The 22,262-nt window shown below is 34.8% G+C and overlaps 1 protein-coding gene across 1 annotated transcript; it reads left to right on the forward strand.

Moving 5' to 3' along the window:
- Window positions 1–5,516: 5,516 nt before the first annotated feature.
- LOC18422271 (uncharacterized) lies at window positions 5,517–9,474 on the forward strand. Its single transcript, XM_006826776.4, has 5 exons — window positions 5,517–5,690; window positions 5,786–5,835; window positions 7,013–7,139; window positions 8,397–8,501; window positions 8,654–9,474. The coding sequence occupies exons 1-5, from the start codon at window positions 5,561–5,563 to the stop codon at window positions 9,307–9,309; spliced, it is 1,068 nt and encodes a 355-aa protein (XP_006826839.1). The 5' UTR covers window positions 5,517–5,560; the 3' UTR covers window positions 9,310–9,474.
- Window positions 9,475–22,262: the final 12,788 nt, after the last annotated feature.

Below are 22,262 nucleotides of genomic sequence, written 5' to 3' on the forward strand. Positions count from 1 at the left end.
TTTGTATGTTGAAACTGTTGTTCGATATTTACTGTGTGCATAGTGAGAAGGGCTAAAACAGTAAAACTTACTGAATCCAACTCTTGCTATTATAGTTTAGGAGATGCGAGTCTGCTAGGTTATTCGAACTGGGACTGAATTATTGTTTCTAGGCAAATTTATCAAAATGCATTTAATATATGAAATATTTAATATTTTACCATTATTGTTGGATTAATTTCAAAAGAATGATCAAAATATGCATGATCACGAGTTGGAAAAATCGAAATGAGTAGGATGTTATATAGATGATAAGGCAGATGTATTTAGATAAATTTCCCCTCTTTCTTTCGATGTCTAACCCAGGAAGTAATATGCTTTTTGAGTTCCAAAAAGATGTGGGATTTGACAAGCTAGAGGGAAAATGAAATTTATTATTTTTTTGTTTTCTTCACATTCTCAAAGCAATGATTTTTTGGTGCGCCCCAGCACCGGAATTGGGAACTAAAGCAGAATACAAAGAAGTCACTATTTATGAAAAACATGAACTCCAACAGACCTGGTCTAGCCTGTTTGGCTAGGGAGTTCAGAGCCATCCCGACGGCAGGTATGGACACTTGGGAACTTTTGGCATTAGCTTTTCAACTTTTCAGGGTCCTTAACTTTAAATAAATAAGGAAGACTATTTGGTGAATCAGCCGAGCCATGTGGCTGCTCTGGTTTTCAAAAGATGTAAGGCACCAAACACTTGTCAAATCCCTGTAAATCTATTCACCTTAGATGAATGATTTTGGATCTCTAATGATAGTACAAATCTATGTTTGAAGAATTCGAATCAATAGGGAAAAATGGACAATATTGTGCATTTTTTAGGTTTCATGATTGTGGTGGTCTCGATGGAAGTCTCGTAAATTCTGTATCCAAAATCCAAATCAAAATTCATTTACGTAGGACAGACTTGGTTTAGCAAGTGAAATCCATCTCAAAAACGTAATCCCTGACGGTAAACTAACGACTAATAAGTTCACGTGAAATGTGTTGCTTTTAAACTTAGGCCAGTTTGGGTGGCTAACTTAAAAGTGAATATTACTAAAAAAATTTTAACATTAAAAAATATTACTATTTTTCTCCCAACCAACTAACGAATAGTTTCGTCAGTTCCACTTAATCCAAAAAAAGACTACAAATCTTGCCCACTAAAAGATAAAGAAAATGATTTATATAAGTTTGATTTATATAAGTTTGACATCTTAAAATGTAGATTTAAGGTGCACCTCTCAAATCTTTTGAAAAAGGTTGGTCTGGTGTTGGAAAAATATCTAATTGATCATCTCGATATCCAGATGTATAGATATGAAGAAAAAAAGAGATTTCAAATCCTAAAAATAGTATATCTTGCGACTCATTATCTAGACCGTCTATTTTTAATATGTTCATGTGTTTACAGATCAGTTTGATTTGAACCATTTTTTGAGTTTAAAATTTTTGAAGTAGAGATAAAATAGATTTTCATCGCCATCCTAAAAATTTCCAACACCAAAATTAGACAAATTTTGGAGGTGCACTTTAATTTTGATTGTTTAAAGTGACAATCTTGTGGAAACCCAACCCAAAAGAAAACATGGTCTACCCTTATTTTCAAGTTTAGACCCTTGGTTGTTGTCGGTTGTCAACGTGTAAGTTGTGTCAATTGAATTGCAAAATTTGAGGATATGTCAATTTGAAGTGCATACTTAGACTACAATGTGATAAATATACTGCAATTGATAATGAACATTTTCGAAAAAAGGAAGTTTAGACTTCCTAAGAAAAATGACGACGAAAGTCAAAATCAATCTTTCTATGTGAAAATGCAATAGCGATGTGGAGTGGTGGACAATTTTGCCAAACAGGGAGTAGATACAATGGTACACCACATTTTTTTTTTTTTTTTTTTAGGTAATTCAATGCGGAATATAGGCCCTACCTGTTTTTCAAATAATTAAGTTTTTGAAGTTATCAGTGAGATTGAAGAGCACGATGTGTAACTAAAATATGGGGTACTACATCTATGACCCGGCCCCTTTTCCACCACATTCGACCCTGACCCCTTTCCCACCTCATTCTTTCTTAGTTATAAAGTATGGTCTCTATCAAATTCTATCTTATGCATGTAAATAAATTCTGACTGCAAAGCAATGAAAGGAAATTTGGGGCTTGGGCCTATTCCAAATGCATGTTGCATTTGGCTACAAACATCAATCAATCCAATTCCACATAATGGAGATTCATGGAATTAAATCAAACAGAAAATGACAAACATATGTCCACATAATAGTCGAATAAAATGCAAGATAGTTGGGCATCAACTTTATGTTCGGCCTATTTTAATGGGCTTAAATTATTATAATCTTTCTACTTGTTTAGGGTTTCTAATCCTTAATAGGGACGCTTGGTCATTTCTATAATATTTTTTAAAGAAGTATGTGATCGAAACAAGTTATTAAATAGCATTGTCAATATTAAATGAGATGATTTGACTTTAGTGATTTGTTAGATGATCCTTTTAAGGTGTTAGTATCCGTTACAAAATGAAAAAAGTTTATATAACGTTGCAACCTTAAAATATAGAATTAAAGATGCATTTGAAAATTCCATCATAAAAAGTTGTTTTAATGTTGAAACACCTTCTAATTGATTATCTCGACATTGCGATGTATGAATATAAAAAGAAAAGATTTTGAGTCCCAAAAATAGTGCATTTGCAGCATATTATCCATACCGTAAATTTTCAAGATTTTCATATGTTTACATATCTACTTGATTTTAACCATTTTTAGAGTTTAAAATTTTATAATTAGATATAAAAATATATTTACAGATAATTCTAATAATATTTTACACCAAAATTACATGTTATGGAGGTGCGCCTTAATTGGATTGTTGGGACCTTTTAAATGGGTCAAATTAATAACTTACTTTGGCTTCCTCATCGTTGAATAAGGGTAATTTAGGTATTTTTAAAGATATTTTTTGAAGTTATATTTTTAATGAAATGAGAATTAAAAAATAAACTCTGCAATACTAATTGGAATGTTTTGAGGTTGTCAATAATTGGTAAATTGTTTTGTGCGGGCTAGCAGAAGACCGCCTTCTTCGGCTGGCGTCAAACTTACTTAGACGGTGGAGCTTTCATGCGAGCTGGCGGGTTAGATTGCATAAAAACCGTTTCCTTAATAATTTGTTAAGGAATTAGAAACTTGAATGGTATTTTGATATGGGAAAGTATGAACGAGATTATTTACCTTTGGTAAAAGACGGTCACAATAAATCTTGACTATTGGATGTAAAATTGAGTGGCTGCATTCATGTCATTGACCAAGTTCAAAGTTCAAGAGATTTTTTCTCGAATTTTATGACACACCCAAGCTATCATATTTCACATCGGATATTTATAAGTAACTGTGACCTCCCTATTCCAAAAGTAAATGGTCTCATTATATATAATCCATATAGATATATATAATGGGAAATGACTTTGTGAGACCTTTACACATCCATGTGTGTAAGACCTCAAATGATCACTATTAAATTTGGTACAGATATCTAGGAAAGTCAAGTCCCATACCCATGTGATAACTTTTTTATATATCTGTGCCAAATTTAATGGTGATCATTTGATGTCCTATACACGTGAGTGTAGGAGGGTCTCATAAGATTATTACTCGTATATAGTATACCGTATGACCATTTACTTTTAGTGTAAAAAAGGCCCAATTACCTTTTAGTCTTTAAATGTGAAATTCGGCTAGAGATGTAACATTGACTCAGCACCAAAATCTAAAAAAAAAAGGGATAGAAATTTATCAAATTACCCATAAGAGATGAACAATTTAACACTTTGCTCCTATCTTTTATTTTAATTTGAAAATACCTATAAAAGAATGTATAGTCTTGAGTTGGAATAGTTCCACATTGGTAAATAACATATAGTCTTAAGTCGGAATAGTTCCACATTGGTAAAATACTCAATAGTTAATTTCATACAAATATTTATATAAATATATTTTTTTTAAAAGAAAATATATGCAATGAGATCATTTACTTTTGATATAAAGAGGTCACAATGACTATAAACCGTTAGATTTGAAATGGGGTGGTTGAGGATTTGTTATTATTTAGAAAACAAAATCTAAAATAAAATTTCTTGAATATTGTGAGATATTTTTATCTTTTGGATTTCACATTCAATGTCTGAAACTAATTGTAACTTCTTTGTACCAAAAATAACTGATATCATAATATATAATCACAAAAAAAAGTGATAAACGTAAAAGTAATTGGGATTGCCTACAAAGAGACCTTTTATTTTTTATACAAGGAGGTCACACTCATTAGATTGGATGGTTTGGAGTTAGTTACGAAGCCGGAGAACATTTGTTTTGGAATATTGTGTTTATTCCATAATACTCTTACAATCACCCATTTTGAAATTTAAGGGACTAGAATGATAGTGACCTCCATCTACAAAAGATAAATAATCTTTTGTAGATATTAAAAAGATCATTTTGGAAAGGCCGAGGTTTTAAACAATCAAAGTAAACCACACCTTCAAATAATGTTAAGAAATGTAGTTTTAATATTGAAAATCTTTGTGACAGTCTTAAATATATTTTCATCTCTAATTATAAAATTTAAAGCCTAAATAATAGTGTAAATATAGTAGATCTAGGGAAACTTAAAAATTGACAGTCCAAAAATATATTACAAGTGCACTATTTCTGAACTTGAAATCCATTTGTTTCTCATGTCCATGCATCTTGAGGTCGAGATGATCAATTTGAGGATATTTGAGCACAGAAACAACCTCTTCTAGTGGAAATTTTGAGAAGTACTATACTTTAATTGTCTATAACCTTGCACTCATATAAACTTTTTCTTTTTTAGAACCACATCCTGGGCTGAAAATAAGTAGTTTAGAATGCACTCCCTCCGTAGTTTTCCTCTCTAAAAGGCATAACTTGAAATGGGTGTGGTTAGCATAGAGCCGAGGCTCTAAACAATCAAAGTGAAGCCCACCTTCAAATAGTGTCGAGAAATATAGTTTGGATATTGAAAACCTTTGTGATAGCTCTAAAATATATTTTTATCTTTGATTACAAGATCTAAAGCTTTAAAAATAGTATAGATAGAGCATATCTATAAAAACATAAAAAATCTTGAAACTTGACAGCAAAACTTAAAATCCATTTTTTTCTCATATTTATACCTCTTGATGTAGAGTAGAGATGATCAATTTGAGGATGTTTGGTCATCAAAACAACCTCTTTTAATTAAATTTTTGGTGTGAGCTATAATTTGGTTATTTAGAGCCTCGGGTCTATGTATACTTTTTCCTCGCTCCTACGACTCCGAATCATAGTAGAGGGGCGTTAGACCCACGATTCTTGCTCTCTGACGACTCTTCGAATCGAAGTAGCAGGCGTTAGACCCACGCGTGATCGCAGCCGTGATTGTGGCGATCTATATTATCCTCCTCTTTCTCCACCATGCCTGCTAAGTCAATCAATCAGTCCATCTCTTTCGTTGATTGTCTTTTGCAATGGCGGAATCGAAGAGTACGAGCCATGAGCCCGTCCCGGAGCTATTTGGTCTCAGCAATGGAACTCTGCAACTCAAGCTCACCAACTGGGGCGCCACCATTACATCTCTACTCGTCCCCGATTCGAAAGGTTACCTTATGCTCTTCTTCTATTCCTCTCTCTGGTAGCATTCCGATTCATTCGTTTCTTTCTGATTTATTGATGGCGAATTAATTCAATTCTAGGTGATCTCGCTGATGTTGTTCTGGGATTCGACTCCCTCGAGCCCTATCTGGTAACGTTTCCATCTCCTTTTTCTCTCTTCCCATTTGTCTTAAAGATGATTATCCCTTGATTTTTCTTATAATGCTGCATGCAAGTTTTGATGGGTTGATTTGTGTTATTGGGTGCATTTGTAATTATGATGGCGCCCGCCCTTTTCCTCTGATTTTTAACACGATTGTTAGCAAATGCAGCATTGGAGTTGTAATTTTAATTGGGTCTTGGTTCATGCAAACTCCAGTTTGAGTCTATTCACTATTTAAGGGATTGTCAACGCATAGAGACTGTTGCATTTTATGTATATGTTATACAGAAACTGTTTGCGAATTTGATTAAGAGTATTAGAAACAGGGTGTGGTTTGTATAGGGTTGCAACGTTAAACAATCAAAATAAGGTGCACCACCAAATTTCATCACAAGACGTAATTTTGGCGTAAAAAATTCTTAGGATGACCTGAGAATCCATTTTCATCTCTAATTACAAAAATTTTAGGCTCCAAAAATTGTTCAAATCAAGTAGATCTATACACACATGAAAATCTTTAAAATGGACGGTCCAGATAATGTATTCCAAGATGAACTATTTTTGGGACTTTGAATTTTTTTTTTCATATTTGTACATCTCGATATCATTAGAGAGTATACCAACTTCAAAAAACACCCATTTACGATGGATTTTTTAGTTGCACCTTAATGGTGCATCTTAAGGTTGCAACCAAATATAACCTTTTCCCTCAGAAATATGGTCTTTCATTTGATTTATTTGGAGATATAACTGTAGTGTCACCTTGTGCATTATTTTGATTGTTACACTAGTGGAAAGGATCGAGCTAATATTTTATTTTTACTTTTTATTAGTGGAAATCCTGGCTTAATTTCAATTACTACCTGACATTGTGTTACTAGGGATTGTTTGTATCAGTCTGAAAACCTGTTCTGTTTTTGAATTGTCTTTGGGGTATTCTATTTGTCAATCCTGTTAGAACAAAAAACTTGATGCGAAAAGAGTCATTGTAAGAGTCAAATTGTAAATTTTGGAGCTTGTAAAAACAGAATAAAAAATCCGTATATTTGTTCTGGATATCTCCATAGCTAGTGTTTCTCTTCCATATTTTGATGTGTTTTTCATGTGGAACTTTAACACAATGCTTCTTTTCTCCTCTGTGATTCTTGGTTATTGAGGACGTCAGAAAGGAGCTTCTCCCTACTTTGGTTGCATCGTAGGCCGTGTAGCCAACCGGATTAAAGATGGCAAGTTCGCGCTCAATGGGGAACAATATTCCTTGCCTATCAATAAGCCCCCAAATAGTCTGCATGGTGAGGATCCAAAAAAACATTCTTCTCTATCTATTACTGGTGCTCTGTTTCCTTTTTCTAGATGTGATCAGGATGATAGTGAAAAATTCTAATAAATAAACATTAAATATAATAAGAATTTGAGTTAATCTGAATGCTAGGTAATTCCATGATTCAGAATTCTATATCCTTGCCTGGTATGGTAATTGAACACTACTTCACTCTTGCTTTATAGTATCTCTACATTATTTTGTTTTCAATTGAGATCTGGGAGAGAACAACACCGGTTTGTAGGGGCGATTTAGCTCAAGTGGAAGGCTCTAAAAGGGCAAGGCGAAGTCCCAAATGGGATGGAAGTAGTAAGAAGAGATATGGTGACTTATGGCCGACTGTGGGTGTAGGCCTTGGTAGTGTGGAATGGCAGGATAGGAGTCATGTAACGGACCCCAAATAGTTGGGATAAGGCTTGGATACTAATGAAGATTGACATCTAGGAGAGCTCCTTCTATTCCTATTTTGCTAGGGAGTAATGTAAATAACTTTTCTTCCCCCGTAGTATATTATGCTGAACTTCTGAAAATAAAATACTGCAGATATTCAAAACATGGTCATTCAGTTATGGTTATGAAAGTTATTCTGATGCTTGTCTCGAGATGTTTCAGGACTGTAAAATTAGGTGAAAACATATGGTACCTATATAATATTGACTCGAAAGTTACATTTGAACCCTCTAATCCTTTCAAACAAAGTAAATATTACTATGGGTTTTATTTTCGTGTTTGTAAGTAGGAGATACATACCTATATCACCACTGGGATAAAGCGCTTAATTGTTAAGTGGGTCAATTCTGGATAACAATTTTTAGGTTCCAAATGACACGATTCTACAAAAGAAAAAAAAATCAGTGGCCCTTGGTAAAAAATATATAAAGAAGTATAAAAAAAAGGAAATAAGAGCATGGCTTTTTATTCAATTTCCTTTTGAAAGGTTGTTCATTTCTTCCATTCTGCAATCTAAGTGGTCATCCAAAAAATGGATATGTCCTTTTTGTGCGTTGATTTTTCATTTTCACTGTCATTTGTTTGTGATTTATATATCAAAGAAAAGGATCCGATTGTCTAACTAGCTCTCATTCTAGCTATGTAACTTAGGGATTGCCTACTTGCCTAGCATGAGTTGCAGATTTACTTAGATTTCCCCATATAATCTTGATAAAATTAATTCTTGCCTTCTAGTTACAAGCATGACTCCATGATTAATTGAATTGCCTTTCTTCAGGTGGAGAGAGAGGCTTTGACAAGGTTGCTTGGGAGGTTTTGGAGAAAGACCATGACGAGACTCCTTCCATAACATTCAAATACCATAGTCATGATGGAGAGCAAGGTAAGCTTCCATACCTCCAACATAAAATTCTTCACATCATCCCCATTACTCAAATTTTCATGTTATACCTTTAATCTTTTGAAAGATTGGGGCTTAACCAAATAATTTTTTCTTTTTTTTTCTTCCTTTTTTTTAACAAATTCTTGAAACAGGTTACCCCGGTGATCTTAACATCACAGCCACCTACTCCCTACCGGGACCCATGACTTTACGGCTCGATATGGAATCTATACCTGAGAATAAACCAACCCCAATTAGCTTGGCCCAACATACTTATTGGAACCTAGCGGGTCACAATGCAGGAAACACTCTAGACCATCACATTCAACTGTGGGGATCTCACATAACACCAGTGGATCAATACACAGTCCCAACTGGTGAGATCATGCCAGTAAAAGGCACCCCCTTTGATTTCCTGGAGGAGAAGAAGATTGGGAGTAGGATTCATGAGGTTCCTGGCGGTTATGATCATAACTATGTGTTGGACTGTGGAGAAGAGAAGATGGGTTTGAAGCTTGTGGCCAGGTTGAGAGATCCTTCAAGTTCTCGTGTCTTGACTCTATGGAGCAATGCACCTGGTGTTCAGTTTTATACAGGAAATTATGTGAATGGGGTGGTTGGTAAAGGAGGGGCAGTGTACGGGAAGCATGCCGGCTTGTGTTTGGAGACACAAGGTTTCCCAAATGCTATAAACCAGCCCAACTTCCCTTCGATTGTGGTGGAACCAGGCAAAAAGTACAAACACACCATGTTGTTTGAGTTCTCGGTAGACAAAGGACTGAATGAGAACAGAATAAGATCCGAGTAAAAAAGAGCAGGTGGTGCTTTTCTTAGTAGTTAATAACCAGTCTATTTTGGATCTTGATTGGAGCCATGGTTTTATTTAATCTATTAGGATTATGCTTGGTTTTTACCCTAGTTGATATGTGGCCTGAAATACTATTAAATTTAAGATATGTTTTGGTTCTGGTCATCTTTGTGATGTCTGATGTTGCTAGCTTCAATGCATAGCATACAAGCATGAATGTGTTTTCTATGGTGTGAAGAGTGGAAACCAATCAACGTGCATTTTTAAAGAATGGACTCTCTCTCTCTCTCTTTTCCCCCACCCCCCACCCCATACCCCCCACCCCCCTTATTTTCTTATTTTCTCTTGTTTTGTCTTAAGAATGAGTTCTTGTTGGAGAGATTGTGCTATGATCTAGAGTTTTGATAAGAAAAATATGGGTCTTTAGAAGAGAATAATTGTTCAGTGATGAATAATCAGTGAGAATTACTTCTTAGATATGTACTATCTGGCATCATGCATTGCACATCTATATCTATTTGGATCAGGGTGATTAGCAATTTATCTTCATGTGTTTGTTTGACTCTACTACCTGAACATACTCCTTTTTTCGACTCGGACCAGTCGAGTTCGTACTTCAATCTCATTGCTATGACTTGCGATGAGCCAATAAAGTAAACTTCCATACTCTTATTCTGTGGATAACATTATTGTTATCAGTTACCAGTATCCTTTTTATACCAAGGAGAAGTGTTCTTTTTCTCTGGTTATACGATGCTGGCATCTCCTAATGCTTTAGAATTGTTTTGAACGCCTTCTTTATGATTTATTATTTCTGTTTTGCGGGAATATATGTTGATGATGTGAACAAAGGATTCATTTGTACAAACACTCTTGGGCCTGTTTGGATGGACCCGGGTTTAGTACTATTATATTATATGCTTGTGCTCCTTTTGTATCACATCTTTGTATCCGGCGCTTTTGGATCCCAACTTGTGTAGAAAACGCTTATGAACAGTAGCTATTTGAACAAAAAACAAATGTATTTTGCTCTTATTATATAATAGTAGAAAAAGAATATCCTAGGGCCGAAGAGCAGCCGAACAGGCCCTAAGTATACTTCTACTAAAAGTATAGTTTGTGTTGCTAATTATGGTTTCGATTGATGGATTACTTAAGATTTTTACCATTCTTTTAATACTCTGAATAGATGCAAGTTCTTATTGTATATTGACTATATGAAACAAAATAAATGTATCGTGGACCCTAGCCTTGACCGATGATCTTGAGATTTTTGAGTGAAGAACAAATGTTGAAGCACCAGCATAACAGAGAAAGATGACATTAAAAATTATGGGCATGGATGATGAACAAGAGTTACAAGACTTCCTCCACATCAGTAGCTATGTAGCTATATTATGAGTCGATTTAAATTCCTCTCTCTCTCTCTCTGTGGATAAATCTTTGGATTTCTTTTGGGGGGGCGATCATATCACTTTTGGTGCTAGATCCCCTGCTCTGAAAAGAGTAGACACTAAGAATTGCTATGAGAGAATCAATGTTAGAGACTCTTGGTGCCCAAGATTTATGAGTCTAAAGGATTCAGAGTTGATACAGTTCATGGAGCTATTGGTAGCGTTGGAGGGGGTTTACATTTCTTTTGAGGAGTATATTAATAGGCAAGTTTGGTCTTTGGTGAGCCCGGAGATTTCATATTGAGATCTCTTTATAGAGTTCTGATTGAAGAGAAAGGGTTGTGGTGCCATGCTCGAGGGTGTGGAAAGTGCAGGTGCCACCCTCTACCTGGAGTTCTTTCTGGTGGCTTTAATATCATAATAATAATTTTTTTTTTTATATGTTGACGGTAGGAATGAAGGGTAGGATGTTATGATGAGGCATCAGCCTAGTATACTGATTGTGAACTGTCTTCGGTCTGCCTATCCATAACAAGTGCATTTTATGTTGGGAGGAGATAGAAAAATGGATCATCTACTAGTTTACTGTAGGTAAATACAGTGCGGTCGTTTACCATACACTTGTTTGGGTTGGTATGGGATTCCTCGCAATTTGGTGTCTTTCATTGTTTCTAGAGATTTTTTCTTGCCTCTTCTGGTGCTAGAGTGAAGATTTTGTGGCAGTTGTGTGCTCAGAGTTGGAGCAACCCAATGGACGAATCTTTAGTTATACTAGAGTGGAAGTAAAGAGATTTTTTGAGAAGCTTATTATATTATGGGCTCTAGCGAGGCCTGAATTCCAAAGTAGAAGGTTGGTTGATCTTTTTGGTAATTAGAAGGACTGGTGTGCCCCTCAGAGATGAGGGGAGATCACCATCTTGGAGTTTGTGATTCCTCGGTGAATATAAAAACATTTAGGGACTGTTTTGATACTTGGAAATATATTGTCTGTGAAATATATTACTGGTGTAATACATTACCTGTAAATGGATTGTTACTGTTAGGGTAGTATTTGGATGCAATCCGGGAAATACATTGTTATTGTTTGGCTATGTTTGGAAGAAATATAGGAAATGCATTACAAACATTTAAATAGCATGTGCCCATAAACTATCATTTCTTTTCTTTTTTGTCACAAAATTCCACTAAAATGCAGAATTATCATTTCCTTCTTTTCTGTCTCAAAATTCCACTAAACTATTGAATTAAAATCATCATTACATCATTCCAAAAAGATTTCTAATAATAGCATTATCACCATCCCAAAAAGATTTTCTAATAATAACTTGTACCATTTTACAATCATGACACTATTTTCTAATTATTTTAAGTACCTTTGGCACTTATATGCAATCACATGTTTTCTAACATAGCATTGGTTTCAACATGATAAGTCATTGGAACAATATAATTGGAATTATATAAATTTATTATAATAAGCCTTATTTTTATTTATTTTTCATAGAAGTCTTTCAAATATCTCTCTATATAATTTTAAATAAACAATAAATTTATGATACAAAATCGGTAGGGTACGAGTTAAAAATGGGAAGAAGTTTGATTAATAAACTAGAAGGTTTGGTAACGTTAGTATAAAATTTTGAGGTATGGGAGGAGACTAAAGAGGTATGTTATTTCAATTGAGATTTTAGCAATCTCTTATGAGGATTATGTTGTGTGAAATTTTTTATTATGATTGTGTTGTGTAGTTTATCATTATTACTTATTTTTATTTTTATTATTTTTGTTTTATAGAAGTCTAATGTCTCTCTATATAATTTCAAATAAACAATAAATTTATGATACACAATTGGTAGGGTACGAGTTAAAAAATGGGAAGAAGTTTGATTAGTAAACTAAAAAGTTCGCTAATTGCATTATAAAATTTTGAGGTATTAGAGGAGATTAAAGAGGTATATTATTTCAATTGAGATTTTAGTAATATCTTATGAAGATTATGTGGTGTGAAATTTTTTATTATGATTATGTTGTGTAGTTTATCATTATTACTTATTTTTATTTTTATTATTTTTGTTTTTATATGACACTGATACCTTCAGATGAGGGCACGAGCTTGGGGATCACATTATGTTGTGTGAAATTTTTTATGAGCTTAAAAAGGGGAGGGATCACATTATGTTATGTGAAATTTTTATTAGGATTATGTGGTGTAATTTATCATTGATTACTGAGAGATATATGTGTAGCTACCAAGGGTCTTTGGGTAGCTTTGGGTGATTTCAATACAATATTGGACAATTATGAAACGATGAGTGGCAGGAATTCACTACCACCTAACTCAGGGGACTTTGCACATACTTTGGCTGACTATGCGTTAACTGACTTAGGCTTAACAAGGGGGTGGTTCTCTTGGTCTAATAGCCAACTTAAGAAAAGATGTATCAAATAACATCTAGACCGGGCCTTGGCAAATTTGGAATGGGTTTTATCTTATCAAAAATCCAAGGTAGAGTTACTTCTCAAGGGTATTCTGATCATTGCTCTTTGCTGGTGACTTTATCAACTGGATGGATCTAACCATTCATATACTTCGTGACTTGGCAACAATACCGGGTTTATGGATGTTATCTCTAATTCATAGCAACTTAGAGCCAAGGGCACGCCTATGTTCCGTTTTGTGACAAAGCTGAAAAGGTTGAGAAGCATCATAAGAGATTGGAATAGATGTTCTTTTGGTCATGTGGGGAATCAAATATCTAATATTCGACAACACTTATTGATTCTTCATGATGATTAATGTCGGGATCCTTCCAATGAGAATATGATGGTGGAACAAAAACATGTACACATGCCCTACAACAATTACTTTCACATGAGGAGAGTATGTGGAGACAAAAATCTCGACAGACTTGGTTGAAGGATGGGAATTCAAATACACATTTCGTCAATTTGTCCACCATCATAAGAAGAAGAAATGACAGGCTCAACCTCCTCAAAAATCAAAATGGTTATCTGACTTCTGAGGTAGAAATCCAAAATCACATTATTGGCTATTTTGAAGAATTATTGGCACAAGAAAGATGTTCTTTTGGTCATGTGGGGAATCAAATATCTAATATTTGACAACAATTATTGATTCTGCATGATGATTTATGTCGGGATCCTTCCAATGAGAATATGATGATGGAAAAAAAACATGTACACATGCCCAACAACAATTACTTTCACACGAGGTGAGTATGTGGAGACAAAAATCTCGACAGACTTGGTTGAAGGATGGGAATTCAAATACACATTTCTTCAATTTGTCCACCATCATAAGAAGAAGAAACGATAGGCTCAACCTCCTCAAAAATCAAAATGGTTATTTGACTTCTGAGGTAGAAATCCAAAATCACATTATTGGCTATTTTGAAGAATTATTGGCACAAGAAAGATGTTCTTTTGGTCATGTGGGGAATCAAATATCTAATATTCGACAACAATTATTGATTCTGCATGATGATTTATGTCGGGATCCTTCCAATGAGAATATGATGATGGAAAAAAAACATGTACACATGCCCAACAACAATTATTTTCACATGAGGAGAGTATGTGGAGACAAAAATCTCGACAGACTTGGTTGAAGGATGGGAATTCAAATACGCATTTCTTCAATTTGTCCACCATCATAAGAAGAAGAAATGACAGGCTCAACCTCCTCAAAAATAAAAATGGTTCTCTGACTTCTGAGGTAGAAATCCAAAATCACATTATTGGCTATTTTGAAGAATTATTGGCACAAGAAAGTAATATTAATCTTAGTTTGGTTGATCATTTTCTTCCTTCTTCAATTCTTAATGAAGATCAACAAAGGGAACTTATAAAGGAGGTGTCTATAGAGGAAGTGAAAGCCTGTGATTGTACGCCAAGCCTAGATAGTTTTACCGTGGAATTTTATAAGTTTAGTTGGGAAGTGATCAAGAAAGATTTGTTTTTGGCATTGTATGACTCTTCCAAAAAAGGTAAAATTCCCTAAGCAGATAAATTCCACATTCATTTCCCTTATCTTGAAAGTCAACTCCCCTTGTCTTATGAATGACTTCAGGCCAATTGATTTGTGTAATGTTCTTTATAAAATTATTAGCAAACGTATTTCGAATAAATTGAGGGAGGTGTTACATACTCTGATTTATTCCAAACAAGTTGTATTTTTAAAGAGGAAATTGATCACAGATAACATATTGATGGCTGATAAGCTTATTTCACTATGTCATAAATACCCAGTCAATCCAAAGATGTGTTTGCAGTTGGATCTAAGTAGTGCCTATGATTGGGTTTTTTGGGATTTTGTTCTTGCGAGGTTGCATGCTTTGGGTTTTCCAGATCTTTTTGTTTCTTGGATTTGCCATTGTATTACTACTCTCTCAGTACTTCAACAGGGAAAAAAAGGCTTACAACAGGGGTCCTTTATCTTTGTATCTTTTCTTATTGGTAATGGATTTCATGAGTAAGCAGTTGGATAAGGCAATACTACAAGGTGCTCTTTTTGTGAATTTTCCTTCTGGTTGTGACTCTGGGGTATCACATCTATTTTATGCCGATGATGCAGTTATTTTCGTTGAGCCTTCTTTAGCTTTTGCAAAATAGATGAATTCTATTATTTGTATTTTTGGAAATACTACAGGGCAAAATTTGAATATAACGAAAAGTAAGGCTTTCTTCTTTGGAGCTTCGATGAATGCAAAACATTTGATCTTGAAAGAATTGAGGTTTGGTGATGGTTCTCTTCCAATAAGATACTTGGGAATGCCTCTGTTCTATGGTAATTTGAAGCAACATTATTGTCAGAATCTCGTGGGGAAATTCATTAGCAAGATAGGAACATGGCATGCTTATTCCTCTCTTATGCAAGTCGGTGACAATTGTTGAGATCAGTACCAAGTTCATTAACAATTTTTTGGATTCTATCATTTGTACTTCCAAAGCGCACATGCAATAAGTTAGAGTGGCGTCATAGAAATTTTCTATCGGCTGGTACAACTAATAAGAAGGGGGTTCACCTAGTAAAGTGGAATAATATATATTTGCCGATGGAAGAGGGGGGATTTGGAATTCGTGATATTATTGAGTTCAATAATGCAGACATGATGAAGTTTGCATAAAGGATTCTGGCTAAGCCGTATTCTCTTATAGCTCGCTTCCTTAGGCACATGTACTTCAAAAATTGTTCAATCTGAGAAGTAGATAGGAAGTCCTGCTCCTAAGAAGGGCATTCAAATGGGGTTGTCTCTCTTGCGCCCCAATGTTCAATGGATTATTCTGGATGGAAGGACAATTCTTTTTCTGGGCAGATCCATGGTTATCAAAAAAATCCATTTTGGAATCTTATGATTCTCGTATTCGGAAGGACGTGAGAAGTTTTGCCACCCCTAGGGTTGTAGACTACTTAAATGGTTCTCCACAATCCTGGTGTTTCCCTACCCCTGCACCAAGACAAGCTCTTAAAATGTAGAATCAATGGATTAGACTTTGGAAGAAAGTGGAGGTTGCTTCAATCCCTCAGAAACCTAATCTTTTGGTATAAATTCACTTTGCAAATGGAATGTTTTATGTTAAAAAGGCATGAAATCTCATCTGTCGTAAGGGCTCTTCTCAACCAGTCTTCATGGCATGTTGGTCTTGTAAGTATCATCCAATGGCTAAATGGTTATCGTGGTTGAGCCTTCATCATTGTCTTCCTACCTCTTCGCTCATGCAACGAAGGGGAATCACCCTTTCTTCTGTGTGCCCTTTCTGTCATCTTAATGACGACAATATTTGCCATATTTTGCTTGAATATGTTTTCTCGAAGGGATTTGGAGGTCGATAGCATGACAATGTGGAAAATACTCTTTTGCAGATTATTTTATTGCAGCTACACTGCAGAAATGGTTATTATCAACATTTGACAGTCTCTCTTCTTCACAACTATATGAATGATTTAGGAGGAGCGGAACCATCGTATGTTTCAAGGAAGGACACTCACTCTTGCAAAGTTGACTCAAAGGATCACCTACTATGTTCGTGATTTGGTGGATGTTAAGGCATAGACTTACCACATCTTAGAAAAGACAATTACTGAGAATTTACGACTTACGTGGCGGCAACGAAGGATCAAGTTACCCATAACAGTGGCATGGGCTTTTCCACATTCACAACATTTTAAGATAAATCTTGATGGGTCTTCTATTCATGATCTAGGTCAAGTTGGTTGTGGGGGTGTCTTGAGACGGGATGATGGATCTTTCGTTGTTGCTTTCTCGGTTCCTCTTGGGACTGCTTCCAATAATCACGCAGAATTTCGAAGTTTACAAGAGGGTGTTGATTTAGCCACTGAAATGGAATGCTTCCCCTATAAATTGAGAGTGATTCTTCTTTACTTGTCCAGGTCATACAGGGTAGGTATAAAGCTCCATGAGCTCTTCATATCATAACTGCTAATTGCAAGTCTAGACTTGAGAATCATTCATTCTCCATTTGCCATGTTGCTAATATGGTGGCCGATGTTCTTGTAAAAAAGGCTACAATTTTTGTGGAGGCCACCATTTGGTGCTCTAGGCCTCCAGATTTTATTAACCTTTGTTTACTTCATGATGTGGTATAATTACCCTATTGTAGGGTTGTAAAATAGTACGACATAATTTTTTCTATATTTTATTAATGAATATTGAGTAGAGGGCCTTCTCCCTCATTGATTTACCCAAAAAAAAAAAGGAAACCACAACGATACTGGATTGTCGCCCTCAAAAGTGCCTACCCAAGTCATCCCCTAGCCACCCCTCGAGAAACTGGATACAATCTCCCCTTCTCCAAAGGGTCTCAACCATGGCGGTAATCCAGGAGCAAAGATTGGAGGAAAAGAAGTGCTTCAAAGATAATTCAGAAGATTTCACGGGCGAATTTGTTTTGATTGTCTTGCTTTTTTTTTCTTTTTTTTTTTTTTCTGAATACACGACATCTTGTTTGCATGTATTTTGGAGGCATCCCCCCAAACCCCGCCATACATAATAATAAGAAGAGCCATGAAGTACCACTGGCTTCTTGGAAATAATCATGTTCGGAGGACCATATAAGAAGCACAATTAAGCCCCTTGTTCAAGGCCCAGACCCATGGACTCCTTACTTTTCCACATCAGGGGCCTTCCCAATAAATGTCATGGTTAAAAAAGGCCTTTCCCGCCCAAGAGTGCTATGGAGACTGAATAATGACTTATGATCAAAAGTACCTTGGAACGAGTCTAGATTGGCACCAAAAGAAGCAAAAAGATGGATATTGTTGCCCCAAAGCCATCCCCCAAATTGTAGCTTAGAATTTAGAAAGGTCTTGGAGCAAGAAATACAAAATAGGGCTAACATACACAGCCTGTAGATCGTCAAGAAAGGATAAATTACAGAAAATACCCTTAAAATCAATCTTCGACGGTCTCGAGACCATCACAAATGCATTCAAGAGGTCGAAAAACCCTTTTCTAATTTTCACACTAAACAAAAATTCGTAGGCCTCAAGACCATCACAAATGCAGTCCATGTGGCCTTCACTCGGTATTTCCATGATAACTTTACACTCGTGCAACATCTCCGGCTAAGAATATATCCATTTCGATCATGAGTCGAAGGCTTGGGTATCAGTACAGGACAAACCACGATTAGGGGATTGATCGAAATTCCTTGTGACATTCAATATGCAAAATGCTAAAGCAAGTAGTACCCCATTGTCTGTGTATGAAGTTATCTTCAAGATAATGTCCTATCACCGAAGTAGATAAGATACATATGCCTCGTGTATCACATTCTTTGGCTGTATGGAGCCTCATGTTAGCTATGGTTAGCACTAGACTTAACATAACGCAAGTAGTGGGAGTTGTGAGCATTATCAACATCATCATTTTAGCCTTTTCCCAATTAATTGGGGTCGACTACATGAATCCTGGTTCTCCATTATGCTATATTAAATGTCATATCCTCAGTGAGGCCATAAACCCCCACATCTTTTCAAACGAACTCCAACCACGTCCTTTTGGGTATACTACTTGCTCTTTTCAGTCCTTCCACTTGAATTAGTGGGAGTTGTGAGTATATACATGGTAAATCCTTGTATGATCACTGGAATACTATGAAGTGCGTGCTTTCTTATTTAAAAGGAGCTTGTAATGCTACTATTTGTTATAATGGGATGGATTTGAAAGTTATTAGTTATGTTAATATAAAATTTGTAGGTAACTTGGATAAAAGAAGGTCTACTATCAGGTATATTTTTGTTTTGGGAGGTGGTGCAATTAGTTGGGTACCAAGGTTACAATTTGTGATGGCATTTTCATATCCTAAATATGTGTCACTAACTCATGCTTCTAAAGAAAAAAATTTGGTTAAACATGTTATTTGCTGAGTTTCGAGTTGCCAAAGAAGGAAGTCATATTTATTGTGATAACTAGAATGCCTTGCTTGTAACAAGAAATCTAGCCTTCCATGATAGGACTAAACATATTGATATATCATTTTATTCATGATGTGTTAGAATAAGAAATAATTTTGTTACAAAAAATTTATGCTAATAACAACCCAACACACATAACGACTAAGCCCATTCGAAAGGAGAGTTCACTTGCTGCAGGATTTCCTTAGGATTTGTGGTTACTTGATGATTAATGATTGTTGGGCAGCAGTTCCTTAAATCAAACCAGTAATAACGAAATATGGGCGAATGTTGGTGTGAAACTAAGTTTTGGAAATGAGTTATATGATTTCCTTAACTCCTATTGGAGTTCCTATATAATAGGATGTGAGATCCTAATAGATTTAGGAAGCCTATTACTTTCGAACTTTGTGTATTTCTACTTGAAATCTTACAAATCCTAAAGCCAAAAGGATTGGAATGCGATGGGGCCTCACATGGGTATCTCCTTATGCTTTTGTCTTTATAAAGTTATTTTGTCTAGAGAAAAACTGTGTGAAAAAATAGGGATAGAAGGGTGAGTTCTTGCCGTCATTTGGGTGGATGTTCTCAAGAGAAAAAAAAAAAGCCTTGTATTAGGGCTTGTGAGCGAGAGCTTGAAAACTATTGTATTTTCTAACCTTATATGGATTTGTTTTTATTAGTGGTAGAGAAAAACACCAAGATGGTTCGAAGATTAGCCAAATCTACGGGGCAGCAAACTTCTCTTACAATCGTAAACATTAGGAGTTGTGAGCTGATACATGATAAATCCAATCCTAAACATGATCACTGGACAGTTATGTAGTGGATCCTTTGTTACATAAAAGGAATGTGTACTGTTGTTATTTATTTCAATGGGATGGAATTTAAGGTTGTTAGTTATGCAAATGCAGATTTTGTAGGTAACTTGGATAAATGAAGGTCTACTATGGGGCATGTTTTTTCTTTGAGAGGTTGTGAGATTATTTAGTTAATCAAGGTTGCAGTCTTTGACGGCTTCGTCTTCTAAAGAAGATAAGTATATGTCACTTACTCTTACATCTAAGAAAGCAATTTAACCAAACATATTACTTGGTGAGTTTTGAGTTGACCAAAAAGGAATACGGCTTCATTGTGATAATCAATTGCCTTGTTCTTGGGAAGGAATCCAGCTTTCCATGATAGAACTGAACTTATTGATGTTCAGTATCACTTTGTTCGTGAGGCGGTAGAAGATGAAAGAATTTTATTATATAGAAATTTCATATTGATGTCAATTCAACATATATGTAGACTAAGCCTATAAGCATGGGGAAGTTCATTTGGTGCAAGACTTTCTTAGGACTTGTGGTTACTTGATAAGTAGTAATTATTGGGCAATAGTTTATTGGAGCAAACTAGTCAAAATAGAAGCATATCTTCAAATAGAAGAATTCGGTGTGAAGCCATATTTTGGAACGGAGTTATGTGATCCCTCATCTCATGTAAGATTTCCTATATTATTCGATGTGAGATTCTTGTAGATTGAGGAAGCCTATTATTTTGGGACTTTCTGTATTTCTAATTGAATGGAACACTACTCCTAGGCTGAAGATGTGCAACGTTACATCCTAAGCTCAATTCCTTCCTAGGGTAGGGTCCTTCTCCCCACTAATTCACCTAAAAAAAAAAAAAGAATATCTTTTGATAAATCTTAAAGCAAAATGATTGGAATTAGATAGTCCCTAGGATTTTCTCTGTATAAAAGTATTTTGTAGAGAGAGAATGTGCAAAAATAACGTTAGAATAGGATGAGTTCATGTAATCCTTTAGATGGATTTTTTAGAAAGAAAATAAACATATTTTAGAGCATGTAAGAGAGAGATTGAAAACGCTACCAAGGGGATATGCAACGCTACGTTCTAGGCTCAATTCATACCAAGGGTACGAGCCCTCTCGCCACTTATTCACCCCCAAAAAAAAGAAGAATATCTTTTGACAAATCCTAAAGCAAAAAGATTGGAATTGGATAGTCCCTAGGATTTTCTCTTTATAAAAGTATTTTGTAGAGACAGAGTGTGCAAAAAATAGAGAGAATAGAGTGAATTTTTATAATCCTTGGATAGGTATTTTAGAAAAGAAGAAACATATTTTAGAGCATGGAAGAGACAGATTGAAAACCCCTAAGGGCCGTTTGGATCCATGGAAATATATTTCCAAAAATGTATTTTGATGGAAATGACATTTTTTGGCCATTTGGATCGAAATTTTGGGATTGAAATGTATTTTTGCCTGTAATTGTTTTCTTCATTTGAAGCCACAGATAAGGAAATATGTATCGTTGTTTTTACCTTTTGAAGTTGATTTCCAGCTAGATGTCCCTGTTATAGAGACATCCACTTGATAAAATATAATTAATTCCACAAAAAAACACCCGTACGAATTGGAAATAGAAACTATCTCAAATTTTGCGTTTAAAAGAGAGAAAGTATCTTAAAACTTTAGAGAGAGAAACTATTTCAAATTTTTAATGAAGAGAAAATATTTGAAAATTCTTAGAGAGAAACTATCTCAAATTTTAAGTGAAATTTTTTAGAGAGAGAAACTAAAAAGAAACTCTTATATTTTAAGTTTTAGAGAGAGAAATAATTTTAAATTTTAGATAAAAACTATATCAAATTTTAGAGAGAGAAAATATCTAAAAAATTTTAGAGAGAGAAACTACATCAAAAATTTTAAAGAGAGAATCTAACTCAAATTTTAAGTTTTAGAGAGAGAAAGGATTTGAAAATTTTTAGAGAGAGAAACTATATCAAATTATAAGTATTATAGAGAGTATATTAAAATTTTTAGAGAAAAACTATCTCAAAAGTTTTAGAAAGAGAAACTCTCATATTTTAAGTTTTAGAAAGAAAAATATGTTCAAATGTTAGAGAGAAAAACTATATCAAATTTGAGAGAGACTGTATTTAAATTTTTTAGAGAGAAACTATTTCAAATTTTAAGTCTTAGAGAGAGAGAAGGTACTTAAACATTTTTAGTGAGAGAAACTATCTTAAAAATTGTAGAGAGAGAAACTATCCCAAATTTTAAGTTTTATGGAGATAAAATATTTTAAAATTTTAGAGAGAGAAACTACTTCA

The sequence above is a fragment of the Amborella trichopoda genome, chromosome 4 (assembly GCF_054954075.1).
Source record: "Amborella trichopoda isolate Santa Cruz 75 chromosome 4, AtrichopodaSantaCruz75HAP2 v2.0, whole genome shotgun sequence".
Classification (NCBI taxonomy): domain Eukaryota; kingdom Viridiplantae; phylum Streptophyta; class Magnoliopsida; order Amborellales; family Amborellaceae; genus Amborella; species Amborella trichopoda.

Coding starts and splice junctions, on each gene's coding strand:
- LOC18422271 (XM_006826776.4), top strand. CDS start 5,561: ATGGCGGAATCGAAGAGTACGAGCCATGAGCCCGTCCCGGAGCTATTT. Junction 5,691..5,785: donor ACTCGTCCCCGATTCGAAAG/GTTACCTTATGC, acceptor ATTCAATTCTAG/GTGATCTCGCTGATGTTGTT. Junction 5,836..7,012: donor ACTCCCTCGAGCCCTATCTG/GTAACGTTTCCA, acceptor TGAGGACGTCAG/AAAGGAGCTTCTCCCTACTT.